General features: G+C 46.8%; 1 protein-coding gene and 1 pseudogene across 5 annotated transcripts in view; both read right to left on the reverse strand.

Annotated features, from left to right (window-relative positions):
- Positions 1–26,129, reverse strand: part of LOC146861075 (UDP-glucuronosyltransferase 1A1-like) — a 444,482-nt gene that overhangs the window by 159,270 nt on the left and 259,083 nt on the right. The window contains exon 1 of one of the 5 annotated variants that reach the window (XM_085645115.1): positions 565–1,672. The exons of the other annotated variants lie outside the window; for them this stretch is intronic. Within the exon in view, the coding sequence (XP_085501241.1) occupies positions 565–1,425 (861 nt within the window). The 5' untranslated portion in view covers positions 1,426–1,672. Of the gene's footprint in view, positions 1–564; positions 1,673–26,129 lie in introns of those variants that run through there. 5 annotated transcript variants of the gene reach the window in all.
- Positions 18,601–19,579, reverse strand: LOC146861076 (UDP-glucuronosyltransferase 1A1 pseudogene; annotated as a pseudogene).

Here is a 26,129-nt window from a genome sequence, read left to right on the forward strand (position 1 = left end):
CACGCAGATATATTGCATGCCTTAACAATGTGGTCTTTACCACGACCGCGTCCTTACCACGCATGTCTTTACAACGAATTTTGTTGTAAAGGCATGAATGGTAAAGGCATATGAGGGGTAAAGATTACACCCTGCCCCCTAAAATGACCCCGATCCCAGTCCTAAAAACACCCTACCCCCGGCCCGAGCCCTGAAACCAGCCCACCCATTTGCTCTGAATCTAGAGCGCCGACTCCCTTTATCACACATATGCCTTTATCGCCATTATAACAAAAATCGTTGTAAAGGCATGTGTGGTAAAGAAATATGCGTGGGAAAGGCAAGCGTGGTAACTAGCAATGGCACACGTGGTGACAACTGCGTTGTTAATGCTATTGCTCGGAGGATATCGATGGGATAACTCTTATTAGGATCATTTAGTTCAATGTTTCTTAAGTAACATCATTGCGAATCCAGGATCTAGAGACCTTCCAAGACAGGAAATGGGATTAAGGTGTCTCTCCCACCTCCCACCCACTAGTACAATTTCTTCCATTTTTATAATTAGAAATATATGTTACCCACCTGAGACAAAGGTCTTTGTCCGGCACAGTTGATTCCTCCAATGAAGACCATGTTGGGCATCACTGGCTGTGGAAATTCAAAGAGAAAGTCATAGCTCAGCAGGAGCAGTGAAGCTCTGCCGAAGAGTTCCAATGCGGTAACCTCTCTCTGCAGGAACTGTGAGGCAAGGAGTCCGTATGGCGCGTAGTTGGCACGACAAAGCAACCTTTCAAAGACCCCCATCAGCATGTTCTTCACCCTCTGAAAAAAGGTCATGCGGTCTGTGTAAGTTGTGAATAACCTGGGGACATAGGATGTTGGGCTAGGGCACTGAGCCGCTTCGTGGTTAAAACTACACGGGATCGCTCTCATGAGGAAGACTGAGGGAATGGACAGGTACTCCGCTACTATTAGCCCACATGGGAAGAATGGATCAATCCGCAAAGCATCGAAGTCACTCTGCTTCAGACTCTGGATCAATTCCTGGTCGTCCAGAAAGTGGCGACAAGTGGAGAGCATCATCTCGGTCATGCTGGATATCCGCCGATAGAGAGCAACTACCCTCTCCAGAATAGATTTCTCACCAAGAGCTTCTTGGACCAGTGACCTCACATTTGACTCCAGAAATTCCTTGGTGTAAGGCACAGCGTAAGTCTTCACAGTGTAGGCGCGTGATGGGTCTATCATGATATTGCTCTCCGGGACCACCAGAACGATCTCGTGCCCCCGATGCTGCAGCTCGTCCACCACAGGCCGCATGCTGAGCCAGTGGCTGCCATCTTGGGGCACTACCAGCAGCTTCCCGCCCTCGGTGAGGCTGAAGAGGGCCAAGCAAAGGAGCCCAGGCAAAGCCCAGGAGACAAAACGTGGGACAGGGAGCATGGCTGAATGGGGAAAGTGCTTTTTCCCAGCAGGAATGAAACGAGAGGTGCTAGGGTAACGGCAGAATTTTGAGGCGAGGTTGTCACAGACACAGCAACAAACTTCCGGGTCTTCACCCTCTGCCGAAACAAAGTTCGGTGCACGTTTCTGCTAGAGTTCGTGAGAGGGTCTCTCGCAGCAGAAGCCGCGGAGTCAGTATTCCACCGTGTGCTGCCCGTGACGGGCAGAGCAGCTCCACGGCTGTAACCTGTTCTGCACGTGACATGTTCAGAGTGACGCGGGGGCCTCATTGGCTTCAGGCAAACGCCCGCCCTTTGGCCCTTATACATTTGCATTTTCTAACCCGGTTTGTGGAGGGGAGGGCAGGACGTACAGAGGGCAGAAACCTGAGTCAAGTAATCGCCCTGCGGCCTCATAACAGCTCAAGCTGAACACAATGGTATACAAGAAGTCACAATATAACTTTCCGGTTGTGAGATATTTTTCCTCGCATCTCTCACTGGCCCATCCCACCTCGTTAAAGGTTCTTGTAGGAAACCGATCTGAGTTTGGTAGAGCTGTGAAGTTTCCTGGGTTCGTGCCTAAGTTACTCGTGCAGTCCAAAGTTATCGTTTGCATGCTGGTGCTTGTAGTCCTAGTTTTACTATGGGAGTAGCAGGACCACGAGTCCCAGAATGAAAAGCAAAACCCTGGACTGGATGCTCGATTTAAGCATAGTCTTGGAATCTTGAGAGCTCCGTTTGGGAAAGGTGCAGGCTCGCCAGCATGTCTCCACTTACCTCGGTTCCCTGATGATCGATGTAACCAGGAACACGTTCTAGTCGAGTTTGCTTCTGCAGTTCGTCGTCTTCAGATTTGCTAGTCTACTTGGTTCAGTGACATGAAGCAAGGAGGCTACATCCCCCGGTTTATATTAGGTGGTTATTCGCACTCCCGGGAATGGAGCGCCACGGCTACGGAGAGCATCTGGATCGGGTCCCAAATGTAGTCACAGTTTTAAATGGCTCCTTGTGGTTATTTTGCCGACTTCACGCAGGAGTAAGCACACGAATAAGAGTTGATGAATTTTCATGGACATAAGTCACATGACATTACCTTACTTTATGTTTCTTCTTTCCTGCTCCGGTCCCCGAGTTCCTCCTGATGCTTGCTTCTGCCTGAGGGTTGTCTTTTTCGAGCGAGATCTGCTAGATTTGATTAGGATGTTTTTCTGCACTCTACTGGAGGGTTGACATCGGAATGGATTTCACGCTGCCTAGAGCAGAAGAGAGGGCAATTTCTAGTGCTTCTTGTATACACTGATTGCTGTTGACTGCCTTGAAGATCTGTATTCCTTGTTTTTGTTGTCCTTTGGAGTGCCATCATCCACCCTATGTTATGTTATATCAATTTATAAAGCGCACTGTTACCCGCAGGTGTCCTGGCGCTGCAAGCCGTTTACCTGGAAGAGACAGCGTAAGAAAAACCCACCCCAGGAGCATTGTCAGAACCTAGGCTGAGAACAGCCAAGTCTTCAGATTTTTCCTAAAGGTTAGAAGTTCCGTGGCAGACCTTAGAAAAAATGGAAGTTCGTTCCAGGCGTTGGTGGCTTTGAGCACAAAGCTCTTTCCGCCCCAGTTGGCCTTTTTTGCCCTAGGGACGGCTGCCCACTTAGCTTCCATAGAACGCAATGTTCTCCTAGGGACATACCACTGGAAGCGTTCTCTGAGGTCAAATGGCCCAGATCCCTGTAGGGACTTATATACGGTACAGAGGGCCTTAAAAAGGACCCGTTGTTTAATAGGGAGCCAGTGAAGATCTCGTAGACCGTTCCTGATTGACACGTACCTTGGAGTATCCGTGAGCAACCTTGCTGCCGCATTCTGTACCATCTGGAGTCTGTTAAGGTGTTTTTTATGGATTGTCAGATACAGGCTGTTACAGTAGTCCAGACGGGACAGAACTAAAGCGGATACTACGGATCTGAAGCTTTCAGCTGTTAGGAAGGGTTTGATTTTTTTCAGAGTTCTTACAATGAAAAAACATGTAGACACCACTCTACTAACCTGGTCCCCAAATGAAAGAGTATTATCTACAATCACACCCAGGTTTTTTACTTTCGGTGCTGGTGGAGGAGGGAGGCCCATCTCACTGGGCCACCAGGCCGGGGTCCAGAGGTTAGGATTATTCCCGAATATGATCACCTCATCTTGCCTGCGTTTAGCTTCAGGCAATTAGCGGACATCCAGCCAGTAATGGCAGCTAGAGGCCTTTGCCGCTTCCTTGCCTCTTTGTAGAGATAACACTATCTGTGTATCGGCGTAGGAGGTTAAAAATAGGCCGAACGATCGTATAAGGGCAGCCAGAGATTTCACATAAATATTAAAAAGCGTGGGGCTAAGGGAGGATCCCTGCGGAACTCCGCAGGGAAGTACAAATGGCTCAGAATTATCCTCTCCTAGATCCACTGTTTGTATTCTGTTTGTCAAGAAGGATTTTAGTAGGTTCAAGGCACAGCCTTGGACCCCGGCCTTCGATGATCGGCCCAGCAACACCTCATGGTGTACCATATCGAAGGCCGCTGACAAATCCAGCATGATAAGAATGGCTGAACCTCCCTGATCAACGGCCTCCCGGACCTCTTCCATTGCTTTTATCAAGGCTGATTCCGTGCTGTGCCCAGCACGGAACCCATACTGTGAGCAGTCCAGTAGATTGTTTGTCTCCAGGAACAGGCTTAATTGCGTGTTCATGGCCTTCTCCATAATTTTGGCCAGAAGGGGTAGGCGGGAGATAGGCCTATAGTTATTGGGGTCTTTTGGCTCTAGATTGGGTTTTTTTTTATAAGAGGTAAAATGGAAGCTGTTTTCCAGAATATAGGGTAATGGCCGGTCTCCATTATCAGGTTAAGTAACGGGGTGAGGGTACTGGTGATGATTTCCGGAGACATTTTTATTATTGTGGCTGGACAAGGATCCTTAGGGGAGCCAGATCTGCAACCCATCAGCAGATTGGCCACCTCATGGTTAGCCAGAGGGGTAAAGTTGTTAAATGTGGGGGCATTGTTGGTTGGCATAGTCTCAGGACCCCCCCCACACAGGGAGTTCCCAGTTGATTATTAAAGGATGAGAAAATAACTTCCACTTTGTTTAAAAAGAAAGAAGCTAAGATGTTGCAAAATTCAAGTTTGCTATGCAGGATGGGCTTTGAGGGGGCCAAAAGCTTAGTTACGGTTCTGAAAAGTTCCTTAGCAGAGGATTTGGCTTCAGTAATCTTATCAGAAAAGTACGCCTTTTTTTCTTCCTGCAACGTTTTTAGGTCTCGGCTGCGAAAGGCTGCGCTTGCGCAGTCTCGCTCCGAGATTTAATGAGTTTGAGTGACTTTGAGAAGAGGGGCTTGCACCCGCCCCTCTTCTCTCCTGTTCTCCATTGGCTGGCCTCTTAAATGCTGGCCAGCCACTGGAGAAGAGGTCCAGTCACTCCGTTGAAGCCCCGTCCTTTTCGGATCGGGGGCGTGTTTTTTGCGAGAAGTCTCAGGGAGGAGACAACAGCAAAACACGCCCCCAAATCCGAAAAGGACGTGGCGTTTCTCCGAGGCATTTTCTGCTGTGCCTCGGAGAAAGGCGGTCGTGTCTTCCGGTGCCCTCGTCGTAGATGTTTAAAGGTTAGTTTTGTTCTTTTTTTATTATTAAATGGCTGGTGGAGGGGAAGCTGAGATCGTGCAGGGGGTGGGAGCGGTGGTGGAGAGAGGTCTCGTTGCTATTCCACAGCATCCGGCCGTTGTTGCGCCCCCCAGCCCTTTCCACATTCTGTCTGACAAACAATACAGGATCTTCTTCTTAAGTCAGAGTTCGAAATTCGTTATTTAAAACTGTTGTGCCCTTCCTGAGCCGCCATTACGGGAACCTGCGCCGCAGTGAGAGGCGGAGAGCGGAGGCGGGGGACAGCGAACGAGGCCAGCCAGGGAGAGCGCCAGGGGAGCCACGGGGAGACGCCGACCCCCCTCCCGGACACCGCCCGACGGACATGATGTTTTCACAAAGCCGGCACTCGGGCTCGTCTCACCTGCCACAGCAGCTGAAGTTCACCACCTCCGACTCCTGTGACCGGATTAAAGACGAGTTCCAACTTCTCCAAGCACAATATCACAGCTTGAAGTTGGAGTGTGATAAACTGGCCAGCGAGAAGTCCGAAATGCAGCGTCACTATGTTATGTACTATGAGATGTCATACGGGCTAAACATTGAAATGCACAAGCAGGCTGAAATCGTTAAGCGATTAAATGGAATCTGCGCACAGGTGTTGCCATACCTTTCACATTTGCACTTCCTGAGTAATTTGTCTGAGCAGCGAAGGCCCAACTCGAGGTCTGTGGTGTGAAGCTTAAGCCACATGTGTTGTAACTGAGTGATCACACACAGTAAATGGTCATCTCTAAACAGGGCTGCTACATGAAAAAGAAAAATGCTAATAAATGTTAGAATTGTATTCCAATAAAAATGATAGAATGGTAAAAGTTGAGTGTCCTGAACCATCGCAAAGATATGAATGAAAATGGGTTTTGGTTAAAGTTCTGTTCTACATTTGAAAAAAAAAAAAAAAAACTGTTGTGCCATGTCGGAGGGTCCTAGGGGCGACTGGGTGTAGTAGGCGAGTACCGGATCTGGCGGTGAGGACAGTAGGCGGGGTGTAGAGCAGCATCATTGTGTCGCGGGACGAGGGACTGCGGGGTGAGCCCACGGGGCCCGCGTCCAGGGCTTTCAGGGTCCACCGACATGGTCGTGATGCTTTCGTTACTCTGCGGGACCGAGGGCCAAACATTCAAGGGCTGCAGGGTACACTCGGGGTGGGCATCACGCTCTCGTTGAGGGAGAGGCGGTCATCGGAGGTACAGGCATCGCTTCATCGGGTAGTGGCGAGGATGTGGTCCGTCGGCTTAAACTGCCGACTTTGGTGCTGGAAACTAGAGTTCGAGCCTCGAGGTCGCGTCCACATGCTGTGATTCTGGGCAAATCACTTAATCTCCCCGTGCCTGAATGTGTAATGTAAATGCGGTGCTATGTAAATCGCTCCAATACCTTCGGGTTTAGTTCACGCTTTATAAATATGCAAAAAGAAGTAGTGGGAAGGGACATGCAGCGAAGGTCTTCCGGTCTGATTAGTGACTCTGCAGGAAGTGCCGTATGTTTGACTCTGGTCGGGCTGTGGGGAGGTCCATCTCGTGCCAGGACGCGGTGTGCTCGGATGGAACCACCTTGTATGTTTTGCGGATGCTAAAGAAGTCTGCAGACTGTACGATCCTAAATACAGTATTTCTTATACGGAAACTACATACTATAACCATCACAGATCCTGCGTGTATTTTGTTAAAACACCATTGTGTGTAAACATACTACTGACTGCTTGGGAGCGGGGGTATATTGCGTTGTAAGGGCTTTTTGGGTTGCCATGTAAGTTTACTTCACTTGTATCGTTAAATGAACGTTTATCGGCAGGACTAGGTTCCGCTGCGATCCGATGGTCATCTGGTTCCTGGGTTTCCTTTGTGTGTGTGTGTGTGGTCGAAATTGGTGTTGGTTGTAGTTTGACGCGGATGTGGACTGTTGGGTGAAAAGCGTGAGAGTTTGAAAAGATAATACAGGTCTAGTTCAGTTAAACTTGTCTTTACATAAACATGCTGTCTTGTGGAGAGTTTAGAATGCTTGCCATCATACTTTTGGGTACATACTTTGGAAACAGATGCTCATAATCCGACCTACAAAGCGTGAATAATAACCCGCTAGTAGAAGTGAAAAAAGCCATACATTATGTGGTGTCCTCTTCACAGTGGAGCCTTATATCGAGTTTCCCTCGTAGGAACTGTACCAAAACCCTATGTATTCACTACCAAGCAATGGCAGATGTGTGAGATGTCGTCCACTCGGCGGAATGAGTCAACACCACTAGAAATTGTAATATCAGCTTCTGCTCTGCCGCTGGCAGCTGCCCCCCCACCCTTTCTTACTCTTATTCCCTCTCTAACTCCTCCTCACTTACCGAAAACCATGACTCAAGAAATGGTTCTCACCCTCTCTTTCTTCCTGTCGTTCATTTGTTCCTCTGTGAAATGGATGCAAAAAAAAACTTTTTCTGGAAATGCCGTTTGTACATTTTTCTATTGCAAAGTGCAGCCTCAGAAATAAAAGGTTCATAATATGAAAAATCAATAAAAAAAACAAGACGGAGTGTTCTTAAAGTGGCCATATTGGTTTTATTCAAACCCCAAAAACATTAGCGTCACTTTACTGAGTTTGCAGTGAAGTTCTGTTTTTTCCCTTGTGGGGAAGTGCGCCAAACCTGGAGGTACTGCAATACCTGGTTGATGGGTGGATTGGAAAACAAAATGTATACGGCGGCTTTGTGTTCACGAATGTGGTCTTTTTAAACCAGGCTGCTTACGTTTTGTAAGCATATAAGCAGTGGACATTGAAATGGGTCCTTTCTGGGCCCTGTAGTTTTCAGGGAAAAATACTCGTTGATTTCTGCATTATGACTGTAAAGGCGTTAAGTTCACCATGTTGTTTCTGCTTACATTTTACATGCTTTATTTAATCTTTCATTCCCTATGAGTGTTTGCTTTTTCCAGGATGTTGTTTCTTTTTCTTTTAGACAGCATATTGCTCTTGCCTAGTGCGTAATTTGAATTGAGTCGCATCCAGTTGTTTATAGCAGGTCAAATTTTGCCCAAAAAAAACATTTCTGCTAATTCGACCGGAATACTTCCACATTAGAATACTGATAGCGGCCATCTTGGATTGGAGCAATTTTATGGTTAAGCCCGTACTTGCACCCATTTTTTTGAATTGTAACATTCTCTCAATTAGTCTGACATCTCTTTCTATGCCGTCAGTATCGCATAGATGTTGATGGACAATATCGCAAGCGGAGAATGACCACACAACGCGTGCTTGCTTCCCTGATGGCCAGACTCAGCAACGTGAGGTCTTACCAATGTGCTTTGCTGTTATCTGCTTTTGCTGCTCTGCCCTATGGCAAACGAAAAGGGCAGGAATGCACTATATCTATCAGATACGACGCATTCCTGTCCTTTTCCCCTGCACTGGCGCATGATTGGCTGCCGTGTGCCAACACAGGTACCTTTGTACCATGGTGCAAGGGTGCCTGCGTTGAGGGGATGAATATTTTTGTGCAGGAAGGAAACCTGCACAAAAATAGGTCTCGCATTTGAGAGAGATTAAGCTATTGACATTGTAAATAACAATGCCGTTTCTTTAAACGTTTTAAAAACATAAACAAAAATAATGTCATGAGCAATGCCAATAGCTCTAACTTTAACAATGCCGAGACCATTGCATTGTAAATGCTTGTTATGTAGGCTGTGAGGCAGGATCTGTAGTGTTCCCTATTTGTCGGATTGTAACCATTTCTCCAGATGCGCTCCAATCTTTTACGCTCTGATTTAAGCCCCTGGAGGTTATGAGAGAACCAAGGTGCAGAAGGTAACATGCGTCTGGGGAGGCACCATTTGACCGGGGCCAGGTTATGACAGGCCGCATTGATCCAGTCCTCATAGGCTGCTGTTGCTTCCTCTATATTTGGTGGCAGATAGGGGACTGAATCGGTCAAGGCTTTATCCAAATTGGACGAGTTGATGTTTTTCCACGTCCGGATAGCTATCTTTTCCCTGGGCTTAGAGTGAGATAGTGGAGTGGGGGAACGATCAATTACAAAAATAATGGCGGAATGATCAGTCCAAGGAAGTGGCAGGATGTCCAAGATGGAGAGTCTGGAAAAAAATGTGAAGATACCATCTAGGGTGTGGCCAGCCTTGTGGGTGGGGCCAAATACCTGTTGCAGGAGGTCCCCATCACCCATGATTTCTGACAGCCTGGCCATGTCAGGATTGGTGGAGTCCTCTAGGTGAAAACTGAAATCACCTAACATAGTGTAGAGTGCAATGTACATGTGAGATGAAGGATTTGGCACAAAGACCCTCCTCCAACAGTGATCCGACTGATTCCATGAAACTGCCTTTGGGGCCTGGGGGACGGTAGATGAGCATCGCCTTGAAAGTGTCATGTGGTCCATACCGCACGATAACTGACAAGGCCTCACAAGAACTATTGGAGGCTGCCTCAAATGTGGGATTCAGACTTTTGTGGTAGATGACGGCCAACCCACCTCCTTTCCTTAGCGGACGATCGAGTGTGTGACAAAGAAAATCTGGGAGGGAGGCTTTAATAATGTCTGGCCCGGAGGCACTGTCTGTCCAGACCTCTGTGCTAAAGGCCATCTTAACGTTGTGATCCTCCATTAATAGGGAACATTCCTCACTGTGTTTAACTCAAGATCTTGCATTTAAAAGTAGGCATTTGAATTTGTGTTCAATCCTAGGTATCTCTGCTCCCACTATGCCATAGGTAAGGGTTTTACTTGGAGACGCCAGGATAGGAGGGAGCGAGCAAGAGCAGATTATACAGTGTTTGGACATGGCTTCTGGTGTAATACTTGGTGAGAATCTGGGGCAGCATAACTTGCCTTTTAATGGGTTCAGTTTCCATAAGGTGTCCCTGGAATACCTCAAAGCATCTGACGACGAGGAGACAGGGTTCCTGAGCCCGAGCCGAGCGTGGATGGGCGCAGATGGGATTGCCTTTGGCGCGCCAGCGGCGCGCCCGCTGCGCGGTCGCATCAGCATCTGATTAAATACCTGGCCCGCAGCTAGACCGCTAACCCCACAATGGCCGCCGCTCAACGGCTTCAGCCACCGTACCCAACCGGCATGCGAAGGCCGGCTTCTGCTTCAGGCACCGGGGGGGGAGGGCAAGTCTATACGGAGGTAAGTTCGTAATGCGGTATTTGTTAAAATGTATTTTAAAAGAAAAGCAGCAAAATTCCCCTGTGCAAGCAGCGCAATGTAAAAAGACACAACGATTTAGCAAATTTAAAATCAGCTTCACCTCTCACACCGCACCTTGGACACACGCTCCAGGAGGGTATTGAACACAACCCTCCAGGCAAACACTGTACCAGTATCAGTACTCCACTCTGCTCCTAACTGGACATTAAGGGACGTCCCATGTTGAACAATGATTTTGAGCACTTTCCTTTGCCTTTATTCATGCTTAGTGCTTTCAGTGTTAAATGCCTCCTTTTTAGAAGATCTCACTTATTTGATTTGTTTTCTTGCAGGGGTTCCTCCCTTCGAGGCGGGACCCTTTTTGGCCAAGCTGCATTTTTTTCTTGCTTAATCTAAAGCTGGCTATTCCACAGTATTTGCCGTTAGTCCATGTAAGCATTCAGCCACACCTTTCTGACCACTCTGGACCCCAATTCTCTATTCTTTTTTGGGTCTAGGCTCTAGGGGAACGGTCCATTAGTGGACTGTACGGCCTTTTTCTGGGATTTTTCATATTGGGTCTGTTGGCCGTTTCACACTGGATATTCTTCATTGGGTCCTTAATTATTCCGCATGTGCTGGCTATGTTTCTAATTTTTCTGTTTGTCTCCAAAATGCTTCAACACCTCATCAGGGGTAGCAAGCACTGTATAAATCCATACCCATCCCTCAACTATCCTTTCAATCCAAAAAACAGACTAACATATCCACCACTCAAATTAGTTTCATATTTCCCTAGACTAATTTACCACTAATCCTGTTTGGGTTCCGGAGTAGCGTGCTATTCGAAAAAAGCAATTCAACACCTCATCAGAGGTAGCAAGCGCTACATAAATGCAAACTTTTCCCTCTTCTATCCTTCTCAATCAAAATAACAGACTAATATATCCACTGCTCAAACTTAATTTCATATTTCACTATACTAAATCACCACTAATCCTTTTGGGTTCCGGAGTAGCGTGCTACTCACCGAAAAAACGCTTCAACGCCTCATCAGGAGTAATAATAATAATAATAATAATAATCTTTATTCAGCAGTCAATACACCTATAAAAAGAGACAGTTTTAAAAAGATAAAAAACAGCACATCAAATCCACTTGTGAACTACACTATGGCCATATATACAAATTTACATAATATCCAACAGACAGCTAAAACAATAAAACAAAAGCTAAAGAGCAACAAGCAGAGAATGACAGACTCAGGGTAACGAATAAATAAGACCACATTAAGCAGCAAGGGTACATTACATTCGTAGCAGCATGACAATTTGCAAATACACAAGGGGGAAGTAACCGTTAATCACATCTAGTGCATCTCAACCTTAGGGCAGCTCTTCAAAAATTACTGACACAAAAAAAGAGTGTTTACATTAGGTAAAAGCTGTAAAAACAATAAGGGAACATAGACCTGACTAAATCCAAGTTCTTTTAAAAGCCCTTTGAGAAACACTCCTGTAGGATGTGAGAAATACTTACAAAATAGATAAAAGGGTATCCTGTGGAGACCTTGAGTCGCAGCCACAGGCACCTCTATCTTCCATGTAAAACAAAACCAGAGGGGGAAGCCAATAGATGATGAATTTGATTCAGTCTTAAACGAGTAATTAAAAATCTACTGTGCGCACTTGTTAAAACAGATGAGTAGGGCTCCATTCCTTGCACAGATTGTATCTAAATGTGCTCTCTTACCAAGGGTTTTCTAATTTCCTGTGCCTCGCGGTGAGCTGCAGCATGTTTAACAAACAGCTCTTTAATGATGTTCTCATCCTGCGGCTTTATATTGTCATATCTGGAAAACAAATTTGCTCTTCCTAAGGCAGTAAAGGTATCCTTAATGTATTTCAACCAGGGTATTTTAAGTGCGTGGTCAAGGGAGAGGCAGTCCTGAATTGCAAGTCTGTTAAAACCTGCCTCCTCATTTGACCAGATCTTCACCCAACACAACAAGGGTTTAACCGCAACCATGTCCATAATGTACCAGGTCCCTAGTTCCTCATGTATAGAGTGAGGGAGTGCTCAGTGGGACTTTCAAGATGCATCTAAAATATTTGGTTTCTGCAGTTTGGAGTTTACTAACCACCGTGTACCCCTAAACCTCGCTGCCGTATAGAACTTTGGAAATACAGAAAGAGTGATAAAGTTTAAAAACTATCTCCGGGGACCAAGTGCCCAGTTTGTGGGAATAGTTTGCAATTGCTCCCGTGAATCTCACCATTTCTACAAGCTTCCCCTCCTGTAGGTTTTTAAAGTTACGTTTCTCGTCAAATAAGATGCCCAGACAGGAGAAAGCAGGGACTTTTGCTAAACTGTGTGTGCAAAGTTTGTAAGAATTATGTCTGGTACTCTGTTTACCGATGTCCATGACATCCGATTTGGATAGGTTCGGTGACAGATCCATTTTCTTCCTAAAAGACATGAACGGGTCAAGTAAGATCTGCAAGCCCCTCGCTGTACGCTAGAGAAGAACTGCGTCATCCGCATACAATAGAACGGGGACCAGTCTTGCACCTATCCTAGGGGTATTGGCCTGTAGGGCCATCAAGGATGCATCTACACCATTAATATTCAAGGTAAACAGAAAAGGGGCTAATATAAATCCCTGCATAACTCCGCTTGAGCATTTGAAATGATCGGTGGTATTCCCCTCCTGGGTATATCTAATTACAGCAGTGGTATTAGAATGAAGGGATATTAGCACATTGATTATCGCCACGTCGACCCCCAAATCCCCAAGCAGTTTGCAAAGCTTATTGTGGTTCACCCGATCAAAAGCCGCGGTAAGATCCATGAAACCCAGGAACAACACACCTGGTTTAGCTAAAGTATATTTAGCAGTTAAAAGGTAAAGGTTAAGACACTCGTCTGTGGTGGATTTTCCAACCTGGTACCCATACTGCACCTCTGAGATTATTCGATTGGCGTCTGCCCAATCTGACAGCCTATTAAGGAGAACCCGCCCAAGGACTTTCGCTGTGGTGCCTATAAGAGATATAGGACAATAACAGTGTGGGCTATTCATATCTCCCTTCTTAAAGATCGAAACGATGATGGCAGAGGACCAAGACAATGGGATAAATGATGATACTGCTGCGTTTAAGACCCTAACTAAGAGGAGAGCCCATACCTCCGAATTATAACAAAAGAGGTCGGGAGGAATCCCATCGGGTCCCGGGGCCTTTTTTCGGGAATTGGGTTCTGTGCGTTTGACTCACTAGGGCATGTTTGTATACTGCCTCAAAGTGATCCTTCCATATATCTGAGGGAATGTTGTAACTTAACCTTGGTTTATCCGGGTCAGAGAAATGGGGATTATTGATGACCCTCAAGAAACTAGTACTTACCCTTTTATGACATGCCTCGACTAGATCTTCTCAGGCTAATTGTTGCAGTTGACGTTTACGCCTCTTAACCGTCTGCTTGTAGATGCTACGGCTGGCTGCCACCTGGGCTCTATCTCATGGAGTCTGCTTCAAGACTATTTTCAGGTCTCTAAGAGCCCTGGAGCACTCGCTGTCAAACCATTTTGGGGCTGCCACACGGGGGAATACCGGGACTGTTAGCAGTACATCAATTGAGTTTGCAAGGGCAATAAATGCCTGAATAGTTTCTTCCCCGAGGCTTGCAGGTCTAAACAGGTCAGAATCTCCTGCTGGCTGTTACTGAACAAGGATCTATTAGAATTGGTAACATCCACTTGTGACCACCTGAAACGCCTTTCTCGGTCCGTGGCAGAGATCATGCCCCAATTTGTACTGCCCTGTGCAGACTGATGTCCTCGGGCTTCAAGCGCCATTGTCAGTGGGTTGTGGTCACTGATTGGACTGTGAAGGATACTACATAGAGACATAACCCTCCTCAGGGCTGTTGACACAAAGATAAAATCAATGATTGTTGAACAACCCCTGCCTTTGTAGGTTGGCAGGAGAAGAGAACCCAAAGGGTTAACAATCAGTTCCAGTGTGTGTGTTAAACCATGATTGTTAAGGAGGACATTCAATTCCCGCCCTACATCTGTGTGTTCCATGTGCAGCCCCTCACTGATGGTGCAGATAGGCCAGTCTTGGGAGTTCATGTCTATGTTGGAGCACAAATGACAATTGAAATCTCCCACTAGGGTTAAATGAACCTGCGACAAACCTTCCCCCTGTAGTTGCTCGAAATACCCTCTTAGCTCTAAAATACTTGCCGACTCACGATGGTGCCGTTTTGCATTATAAAAGTTAATTAGAGCATATCTATATGATTTGGTCGTTAATGTAAATCCAAGGATGACTAAGAAATCCCATGCCAAGGGCTTCATAATTCCATGAATCTTCAGGTCTACCAATATAATTAAGCCCCCTCTTGCATGCCCAATTCTAGAGCCCTCTGCCGGACAAAAGACTGTTTTATATCCCTCAAGAAAGACGATATCTTCACACTCTCACGTTTCCTGTAAACAAATTATGGGAAAATGACTAATAAAGGCGGGCCTATGGCCATCTGAGAATTTTGAAGCAAGAACAGCCACGTTCCAGAAAATAATATTTAAGTGAGTCCCGCTGGCCCGTGTCTGTGTATATAGTGTGGCCGAAGGGCCCTCCCCCCCCAGGTGTCAAACTCCCTACTGTTATAACGCTTAGGACTACAATGGGGATCTATGTTTCTGCCCGTTTTCCTCACTATTCTCAATGGGCATATTGCAGTTTACACCCCACACCCACACACTCTTGCTGTCAATCTATCTCATTGAGATCCCTCAGGGGAGAGAAACGGATGAGTGACATAGATACCCCCCTACGGAAGAAACACACTCTTCCACATTTATACAGTTACTAGGGGGATTGTGGCAGGTGGGGGGGGGGTCTATAAAAAAACTATGGCTTTGGCTTTATACCTGAATCCAAGAAAAATGATTGAGAGGTATGGTGTACGATCTCACGAGCCAATTCGTGAATTCTAAGCGTGATTACCACACAATCACCGTCAAATATATTCCTAGAGCGCCCAATCCAAGAGACCCACCTAGCCATCATGATGTGCTCATAATCTGCCATGTTAAACCTAGCGTGTTTGCTCAACTAATGAGACGCCTTATTAATTAGCTGCATGGTAGACTCGTCCCTCAGGGTACTGAGGGCTGGTACCCCTGCCAGGACCACTGTTTAAGGGCGACAGGCTGGAGGGAGGTCTAAAACTGGCAAGTTGTTACTGTTTAGAGCAGGTGAGCTATCTACATGTGCTGCTTGGTGTTGTGGGGGAGGGAATCGTAGAGTACGAACCTGGCTTCTATAGAGAGCAAGAGATAGTCAGGTTGGGGGAACAGAGCCTTTTTCCATGGGCCCTGAGGCACTGAACGGCACTGCGGGGGTCTGAACGGCAGAGGGGACCCCTGGAAGGATATTTATGGATGGTGCTGCTTGTGGTTTCGTAGCAGCGGTCTGAGGGACCTGCTGGAGGGAGACCAACACTTTTTTAACACCTCCCAATATAGCGTTAGATTCTGTCAAAGCTTTGGCGATTTCAGTGCAAAACGCAGACAGTAAGCCAGACAAAACTTCTGCGATATTTTGTTTGAAAAAGTCCCAAAAATCTTCAGTACTCTTCGTGTCAACATTGACCACACCCGCACCAATCTTTTAAGTCTCTACTTTGTTTACTCTCCGCGACTTCTCAGGAGCCGGAGGGACGTTCAGGTCTGCATGATGAAGGGCGGCATTGGGGCTCCTATTGTGAGTGTTGTGACCTGGGGTAGCTTTGCTCAAGCCGGAGCCAGAGACCGCGGCTCGCTCCTGGGAATGCCAAATGGTTCCCTCCGATAAGTAGTCATTTACTGAGCACAGAGGCTCATCCAGCAGGGAAGGCAAAACTCCACCTGTATTCACAGAATGGCGCCTCTCCGCCCTATCTATTTCTTGTGTGATTGCCCCCACTGCTTTAGCATGAAAAGAGTCAATAGTGCCATGTTTGGGGCCCTGTGGGGAGCTTACGGGACCCGCTTTCCTCTTCCCCATTTTGCGTATAATCAGCTAAGAATGCCTCTAACTTCCAGAAGAAGGTAGAAAAGGAGAAGGAAAACAGCAACGTCAGTGTCACATATAGTGGACAAGAACTCACTTGAGGGTGGGTGATTGATGACCTTATCCTGGAGCAACAAGTCTTCTATAGGTTCCTTGGGGTGTGTTTAAGGCGTCACAGGCTAGACCAAGGGCCGTCAAGTCAAGGGGCCAAGGGACCTGGCCCAGCTCAGCCTCTGCCGGCCGCGGACGGCTGTAGATGGGCCCGCCCTTGGCCCGGGCGTGTCCTGCACTGGCGGCAAGACAGCCGCTGTGCCTGATGGGGGATGGAGTCCCCTTATGGCAATGCAAGCTTCCGCACTGCGATAGCCCCGAGCTGGTTTTATGCACCTCCTGGCGCAATGATGAAGTTGGCGGCTCAACAGACACTGGGCCTGATGGGGGATGGAGTCCCCATCTGGCAATGGCGGGCTCCCACGCTGTGGTAGCCCCGAGCTGGTTTTATGCATCTCCTGGCGCAATGATGAAGTTGGCGGCTAAGCAGCCACTGGGCCTGATGGGGGATGGAGTCCCCATCTGGCAATGGCGGGCTCCCACGCTGTTGGAGCCCTGAGCTGCTTGGCACAGCGGCCAGGGTGCCTGACTCCAGACCACGGGGTTAACAGTTCGATCCCTGGTGCCGGAGGCAGGTTAGCCCAGCTCCATGTGACTCTGGGCAACAGCTCGCTTAATCTTCTCAACGGCCCCCAGCGCCGGGACACCTCTCCCGAGGTAGCTGTGCGCTTTACAAATGCTGGTATTGCATTTTATTGCATTGTTGCTTTTATGCGTGTCCTGGCACGGTTATTAACGTTGGCTGCAAGACAGCCGCTGGGCCTGATGTGGGATTGAGTCCCCTTGAGGCAATGAGGGGCTCCCATCAGGAGCAGTAACCGCTACATAAATGCAATTACAATCTATGCGTGGCTTCATCCCAACACCTATATATGTGCTGCAAAGGGCTCACAACCATGTTGCACACTTCCTTATCAGGCTAGTGCGCTCAGACCACAGCACCCCAGTACCAAAAAGCTGATGAAGGAAATCACCCAACTTAAACTGCTGTCAGCATACATCGGAAAGGGTCTGGGATTAGTCCCTAAGCAACCATTTATGTCTATGGTTTACCTGACCTGGAGGGATAATGTTGGCTCTGAATTAAAAAAGTTAGAATCCACTTGAAAACAACAGACAAACCACATCAGTCCAACTCTTAGCTCAGTGAGGCTGGATTGTATGGCACTAGCAGCCGTGGTACTTCATAGCTTAATAATGGAAGAACAAAAGTGGAACCTCAATCAATGGGCACTTTCTAATCATGGAGAACCTCTGGAAGGTTACCTTCAGTGATGCTGGAACCATTTTTATAGTGGTGTGCTGGCCAAGAACATCACCACACTAAAGGAATGGGGCATATGTGACAGTCTATCTTTAAAAATACAACACATGCTGCAAGAAAACAAATTTGTTTTCCAAACTATCCAAACTTTTTCTGGTTTCATAGGGGTTCTGCAACACCTTCTACACCCCTAGTTCCAGTGCTAGGGCTATTGATCACCTTAATATCTCGTAATCGATAATAACTGTATCAGAGCTGTGCTTCAGTCTGCTTTTGTAGAGTCCAATTCACAAAGATATATCCATGAGTAAGTGGAACTTCTGCATGGAAAAAATTTCAAACTCACTTAAGCTTGACTTGGTGGTTCTTCACAAAGGCAGAAACTTCTAGTGTAAATTATGTGGAGGTGTCATCCAAATACGCCGAACGTAGGCAAAGCATGTGTAACGTTTGTACACCTATGTGCTAACTAATTGTGTGGATGTTGCTGTTTGCAGGTGGGGATAAAACATTTACACAGTGCTAACTTAATGGATATTCACAGACATCAATTTGCAAACTTTACACCTGAATAATATAGGGGTAAATACTGTAAGAAATTTGGGAAAGTGTATGAATATACTCTATTTTCACACGCCATTGGTAGGAAAGAAAGGCATTTTATGGACTATATTTTCCACAAAGGGTAAATAAAAATGTAAATTAAAAAAAAAAAAATAATTCTGAACCCCATACAGGTGAAATATATGCAATGAGGAGGTCCTCCACAAAAGGGGCCAAAGAAAACAGGCCTAAGCTATAAATGGCTACTGTGTCCTTCTGTGCATAAGTTAGGACATTATTAAGTTATGCATGACTGAGGCTGGAAGTTCTTAGGATCCCCTATTTGCCTTATAAATTTCCAGCATGTGGAGGCATACATCATGTTTGACTATAGATATACCCAATGAGATGCCAAGGGCGCCTGTTGAACTTCACCACTGTGAGTAAGGCAATGAATTGATGCTGAACTTGAGGAGCTACCCGAGGCAGAGACTTTCCCTTGGCACAGCTGATCCCGCCTATGTAGACCATGTTGGGCATGACAGGACGCGGGAACTCAAAGATAAAGTCTTATACCACTAGCCAGATTGATGCTCGGTCAAACAGCTCTTTGTAAGTCACCTCCCTCTGGAGGAACGTGGAAGTCAGACGTTCAAATGGAGAATAAAGGGTATAGCAAAGCCAGTAGTCAGAGAGGGCAACCATTAAGATTATTTATTCACTGAAAGAAAGTCATGCGATCTGTGTTTGTAGACATCACCTTTGGAACATATAAGAAAGGACTAGAGCTTTGGGATGCTGTCTTGTCCATCCTGCCAAGTATAATACGAAGAAAGTACACAGTGGGGAGAGACAGGTGCTCAGCAACAATTGTGCCACATGGATAGAAGGGGTCCATTAATACAGCTTCAGATTCCATATTACGCAAATACGCCATCAGCTCCTGGTCATGCAGGAGGTGCTCGCAGGCAGTGACCCTCATGCCGGTGACGTTAGTCATCAATCTCCTGATGGAAAACATTAGATGCTGTGAGGGGTGCTCAAGAAACGCATCCAATGCTACAGCTTTGACGGTGCTATCAAAGTGCTCCTTGGTGAACGGTACTCGGTAGGTCTTCAGCATCTGCCCCTCAGAGTCACCAAAGACAAGGCTGATCTCTGGCACAACTACCACCACCTGGTGGCCTCTCCTCCCCAGCTCTTCCACCACGAGGCGCATGCTGAGCCAGTGACTTCCATCGTGTGGCACCACCAACAGCTTCCCGCAGTGGACAGAAGCCATAAGTGACACAGCAAGAAGGACCTGAAGAGCACCAATGGTTGGACGAATGGACCACAGCAAGGACGCCATCTCCTCTCTCACGCTGCCTGAACTGCTCAGTATCACTCCTACACTTCTATTGCAACACGTGCAAAGTGCAAACCACTCCACAACAGGCTCCTGTGCAGGTAAAATGTGTTCTTGGCAAGTAGTTAGTAGTCTGACATCTGCAGAAGTTGGAAACATGCCTCCAAAAGATTAAAGCAGAATGGGGGATTTGTCCAGCTTGCACGAGTGTTTTGCTGCTGCTACCACCGAACCCCTGTCTGTATTCTGCGAGGGAGCATATGAGTTGTTGATGCTGTGCTCTGCACTAGAAACTGTTCATAACTTTAACACTGGCCTGCTACTTCGCATGTGCTGTCAATCAGTGCTTTAAATGGGCAGGTACTGTCTGGTACTGAGAACTTGCACTTCTTTAATTTGAAAGAAAGAGTCCCTGCACTTCTCAGCTCTGTATGCAATACATTTAATGGGAGAGCACCGGCACTTCTCAGGAGCAAAGAGGTACTATGGATTGTGACTGCCAGCAGTTTTGTATTTCAATTTAAAAGAGTGCGGCCAATGTATCCTCAGCCCAGGCACCCAAGAGGGCACATGGAAGGATCCTGGACGAAGAGTGAATATGAAGTTAAAATCTGTTGTCAGACTACCACACACACTCCGCCAACTCACACTTCTGCAGTCGAGGGGATGAACATAGGGTAACTCTAAATATCTAAATATATCGCAGAGTTTCTTGACTTCAGTTGCGCCCTCAGAACAGCAGAAGCTTTGTGGAGGCTGTGACGGCTAATTTACTAATATGACTCCAGTCCCAGAGTATTTGGGCAAAGTTTCTTTTCAAAACACACAGGATGATGGACGGAATGTTGCACATTGGCAAAACATTCACCCCCAGTCACAGATCTGGGTTTAATCCATCGTTATTTTGCTCACCACGCCACCCCAGTTCAGACATGGCCATATGCAAATCAGTCTTGACCCTGTGCCTCATGGGAACAGTCCAGCCCGAACTGCCAAGCCATGCCTTCCCTGGACCGGAAACAAGCATCCTGGGACCGGTTTCGGGGTTTCACCCCTCTTCAGCCAGGATAGCTTGACTCCAGTGGCGTAGTGAGCACGGGACCCACGTCTGGGCATACCCTTCCCACATAGGGTGAACAGCAAAACACACAGGATGATGGACGGAATGTTGAACATTGGCAAAACATTCACCCCCAGTCACAGATCTGGGTCACTTGCTCACTTTACCACTGAAATCAAGATAGCCTGGCTGACGAGGGTTATGAACCCGAAACCGGTCCCAGGATGCTTATTTCCGGTCCAGGGAAGACATGGCTTGGCAGTTCGGGCTGGACTGTTCCCATGAGGCACAGGGTCAGACTGATTTGCATATGGCCATGTCTGAACTGGGGTGGGGGAGTGAGCTAAAGAATGATGATGGATTAAACCCAGATCAGTTGACTGGGGGTGAGTGTTTGATTAGCTCAAGCGCTCCGTCCATCATCCCCTTTGGTATCGCTTTGTTCGCCCTAAGTTGGCAGGGTATGCCCAGACGTGGGTCCCTTGCTCACTTTGCCACTGGGATCAAGAAGCCTGGCTGACGAGGGTTATGAACCCGAAACCGGTCCCAGGATGCTTGTTTCTGGTCCAGGGAAGACATAGCTTGGCAGTTCGGGCTGGACTGTTCCCATGAGGCACAGGGTCAGACTGATTTGCTTATGGCCATGTCTGAACTGGGGTGGTGGAGTGAGCTAAAGAATGATGATGGATTAAACCCAGATCAGTTGACTGGGGGCGAGTGTTTGATTAGCTCAAGCGCTCCATCCATCATCCCCTTTGGTATCGCAAAGTTTATTTTCCCCAAATGGTCCAGTAGGCGTATATGTTACTTCTAGCTCGGGTCCTGGAATATATTGTGGAAATTAAAAAAATTCTCCCAAAAATATAAAGCGGGGTTGAAACGTTGTCATTTCGCATATCACCACAACTGCGGTGGCTGCTGCTAAAACTGTGGCCTGGCAAGAGCGCCAAGGGCCCTAATGCAAACGAGGAAATTGCGTCCAAGGAATATGGTAATGAAAAAAAGACACTAATTAGGGTGACGTGGGCACCAGCTGCTCCACTGAAAGGTACGACCTCTGCTGCTATAGGGGATCACCTAGAAACGCTCCCACGTGCTATGCCAGTAATGTAAACTGAATTCAATTTCCTGAGTTACCTACCATAAAGAGAAAAGATGTCCTGTGTGTAAGATTTGGTGGAGCCCTCTGCTGGCCATAACTGAGGCAGCAGCCTCTAATTTCTCGTTCCTGTCGTGGAGGCCACTTGACTGGCATCTGCCTCAGATCAATGTACGTGCTTTAGTACTTGGGAAGTTGGGGCTGAGCCAGTGAATCTGCCACGTGGCATGCACCACCAGGGGCCGATGTCTCTGGCTGAACTGTTCCTGGCATCTTCCTCTGTTCTGTTCCAGGGTGTTGCCAAAAAAGTAAGTTATTTTGTGCTTAGCCTCACGCCGCCCCTCAAGGCTGCAGCCAGTGCTTCATACCTATTTTATTTTTATTCATTTTCGTGTTTTATTAAAGCGCAGGCGAGGCCCAGTGACAGCAGAACACTTTGCAGTTCAGATGAAAGTTACTAGAGTTAAGGTAAAGCAATGCCTGAGCATGTGACAAAAGGAAATTGGAATACACAACACATGATATCTGATAGGCACTCCAAGCATGAGAATGTATAAGTGAGTGGAGGGAGTCAAAGCAAGTAATTAAGTCATAATTTGCCAGATGCCCACAGATGTGGAAGCCTGGTCTAAGCATGTGAGGCAGGGGAGAGAATTATGGTGCCATGCTCAAAGGGTAAAATGAGTAGACCAAAAAATGCTAGAGAGTAAGGCTGCAAAAGTGAGAAGCTAGAAAGTGAAAACGAGGAGTGATAAGGGGGTAGATCATGAAAGAGAGCCAGGCATTGATTAGAGAACCAGATTATTTGGAGGCTGATTCAAAATCAAGGAGTTTAAGGAACATTTTAAACGTTACAAGAGAAGTGGTGGTGCCCAGTACCAAGGTCTGCCATGAGCAACAACGACATAGAACAAGACCCCAGTCATTAGGGCCATCTTTTTGTGCAGCCAGACTTCCTAATTAGGGCGTCCGGGAGCAATTGGGTTAATTGGTGCTAGAATAGTGATTCAGATTCATTAATAAAGTGCATTGTCACTTAAAACCATTACACTTAAATACACGTAAAAAAAACATTGCTGTAAAATAATACAAAAACAAAAGAAAAACCGCACAGTTAACATTTACTTGATTGGAAAAAGAACTTACGGAAAATGGCCGATTGCAAGTTTCTTTGTTTTGTATGATTATGTTCGTACTTTATTTTCAGTCTTTCTTGCACGTATATATGAAGTTCCCTTCACCACAAATAATTGTACAAATTTGACAACCCTTATGCTCAGGGGTGTATGTTCGGGGTTGAGCCCTTGAATGCTAGTCTACAGGTTCTTATACCTCCTTGGACGAAGGGAGACCTCAGCAATTTCCTTCTTTCAGGGAGTATTCAGGTCCCTATATGATTAATGTTGTTTTTCACTTTATTTGCGCAGAGCTAACTGTAACTTGCACCCTTGCGATGCACTGCTTATGACCTCACATATGGCATCACTCATGACTTGTTCTCTGACATTTATGACATCACTGAGATCTCAAACGACATCATTGAAGACATCACTGACAACATCATCCAATGAGTGTGCTGCTAACGCATCATAGTTCTGTAGAGGTATTGAACATGTTAGAACTCTTTGTATTGAAGAGTAATCCTTTGTGCAGATGACAGTTGACGACTTGTGTCAGTATGTTCCACACAGGTTTTTTGGTTCTGCAGAAAAAGTGGGCAAAGATTCTACATAGTAGAAACTAAGCATCGTACGTAGCCTTGAGTCATTAGACAGGATTATTTTAGCATGATCATTTGTACATAACGTAGAAGACTGTCTGCACCTGGTACTAACCTATGTACATGTGCTTCTTTTGCTTCAGAAGGTGGACTGTCTGTAACATTTTCACCACACTATGAAGGCTGGAGGTAGTATAATCTTTAGTACCTTCAGACCTTGGTCATTTTAAGCAAATAGTGTCTTTTTTGACAAGCGTTGTATAGATTGTACCCCGTTTTTGGTAGATACCTTTAATACTCTGTGGTGTGTTTTGAGAGTTTCACTGTCTCCAAACACTGTGGTACAGAGGAAGCTCTCTCCATAGAGTAAACTCTAATGACAGGTCCCACGTTTCTACTCATATTAACTTAATTTCTCAATGCCCGTTCGGTGACTATGAGGGGTTGGATGTAGATAAAAGCTGTGCGCAAATGGGCATTCATTTTGGCAAAGACGTTCAGTATTTTTAGGAACTTGGCTTTCTCTGAACAGTTCTATACAGATTGAACACTGTATGCAATGAGGGTTCCCCATATATCTGTGGTTAATTGTTAATGTGAACTACGCTACCTGTGAAGTGTATGCTTTCTACACCTAAGGGAGTAGCATCTGCAATGGCATTAATGATGCCTTCTATTTTTCTGAGTTATTGTGTACTTACTTTCAGGCCTCTAATGCCATACTAATCTATAGAGCAATATGTGCAAAAACGATGCTTGGATGAGGTTATCAGTGACGTCATCAATGATGTCATCTGCGATGGAATCAGGGATGACATGTTCTATGACAACAATTATGACATGAGTGATGTAGACCCTGTGGCCTACCCCCCACAGGGCCTTATGTTTTTTCTTTAAAGGGGATGGGCCAAGGGCCGCCCTCCCCGAGCCTCATTAAGCCCTGGGGAGCCCATCCTCAGGATAGATAGATAGATAGATAGATAGATAGATAGATAGATAGATAGATAGATAGATAGATAGATAGATAGATAGATAGATAGATAGATAGATAGATAGATAGATAGATAGATAGATAGATAGATAGATAGATAGATAGATAGATAGATAGATAGATAGATAGATAGATAGATAGTGAGGCTCCCCTCCCGAGCCTTATAAGGCCCTGGGGACCTCATACCACAGGTGCTTTAAAAAAAAAAATCTTTTTTAAGGAGGGCCATTAGGCCAAGTGAACCACCCCTCCCCAAACCTGAATAGGTCCTGAGGACCACATCACCCCCCACTGCCCCTGGCCACTTTGTGTTGAGGACGGGGACCGCGCAGGCCTCCTCCCAAGCCTCATCAGGCTCTGGGGACCACATGCTCAGTGCCCTATGCATTTTTAAAGAGAGGGGGGCCAAGTAGCCCCTTTCCCCATGACATATTAGGACCTGGGGACCACATCCCCAGGGCCTTTTTTTTTTTTTTAAAGCGGTGGGGGGGGGGGGGGGGGAGATGATCCCCGCTTCCCAAGCCAGTATAGGCCACAAGGAGCCCACTCTATGGCCAAAACTTACACAGCAGGGGAGGGGGGACACGCGGCCACTCTCCCTGAGTCTCTTTAGGCCCTAGGGACCCAATCCCCCCCAGGCCTTTTTTTTTTTTATTATGGGGGGGGGGGCGATGCCCCCCTGAGCCTTATTATGCCATGGGGAACCCATCCCCCAGGGATTTTTCTCAGGGCCTTTTTTTGTTTACTGAAAGTGGAGGTGCGCTGTGTGCCCCCACCCCCACTCCTCCCCAAGCCTTGTTATGCCCTGGGGACACCATCCTACTGGGCCGATGTTTTTTTTTTTATCAAAAAGGGGAGGGGGAGCAACGTGGCTCCCAACCCTGATAATTTTCCTGCCCCAGTAACACCATCCCCCGGGGCCCGCTTTATTAAAGGAAGTTGTCCACCCAGGGCACTTATTATACATCAGTTGGGGGCAGCAGAGGGAGCCTTAGGGAGTTCTGGATGGTCTGGTCGAGGTCTGTTTAGGCATCGGGTTGGGAGGTGGTGAGGGCCTGAGACCACCGAGTTTTGGTGACCTTCCTCCAATGGTGGTGGTACTTCATCAGGACCATATAAAAGGTGTGTGGAGCACTACCGCTAGTCTGCTTCTCGTAATTTTATCTGATGACCAGGCGCAGTAGAATATACCAGGGTAGAAGACGCGTAGTATAAAGTTCTACGACTGACAGGGGAGGCACAGCACGTCATTGCTCTGTAGTCACAAAAGGTGGCAAACGGACTCTCGTCTGTCCTACCCTTGCTCCGGGCCCCTTTATTTGGTCCTGATGAAGTGCCACCAGACCAGTTAGGGGCTAAGTAGGTACGAAACATGTTGACCCACCACACCACCATAGCCCTTTAGGAACATTACATTAGCTTAGGACACCAACATTTTAATTAAGCCTGAGCTACCACAGGAATACAACATACGAGAGTAGGATAGCGCCAAACTTATTTTAACCCACTTCCCTGTGCACTACCCAGCCCTCACACCTGCACGCGCCCCACGGCTGCTTCAAAAGATCTCCGCCAAAGAGCCCCTTTTACGGGAGCCCGTCGGGCATTGCAGCGTTGGCCCGACGAGGATCTTGGCCCAATGATGAAGCATGACATCCTTTGGAGTGTGTGAGGGTATCACGAAGAAAG

The sequence above is a fragment of the Triturus cristatus genome, chromosome 3_1 (genome assembly GCF_964204655.1).
Source record: "Triturus cristatus chromosome 3_1, aTriCri1.1, whole genome shotgun sequence".
NCBI lineage: Eukaryota > Metazoa > Chordata > Amphibia > Caudata > Salamandridae > Triturus > Triturus cristatus.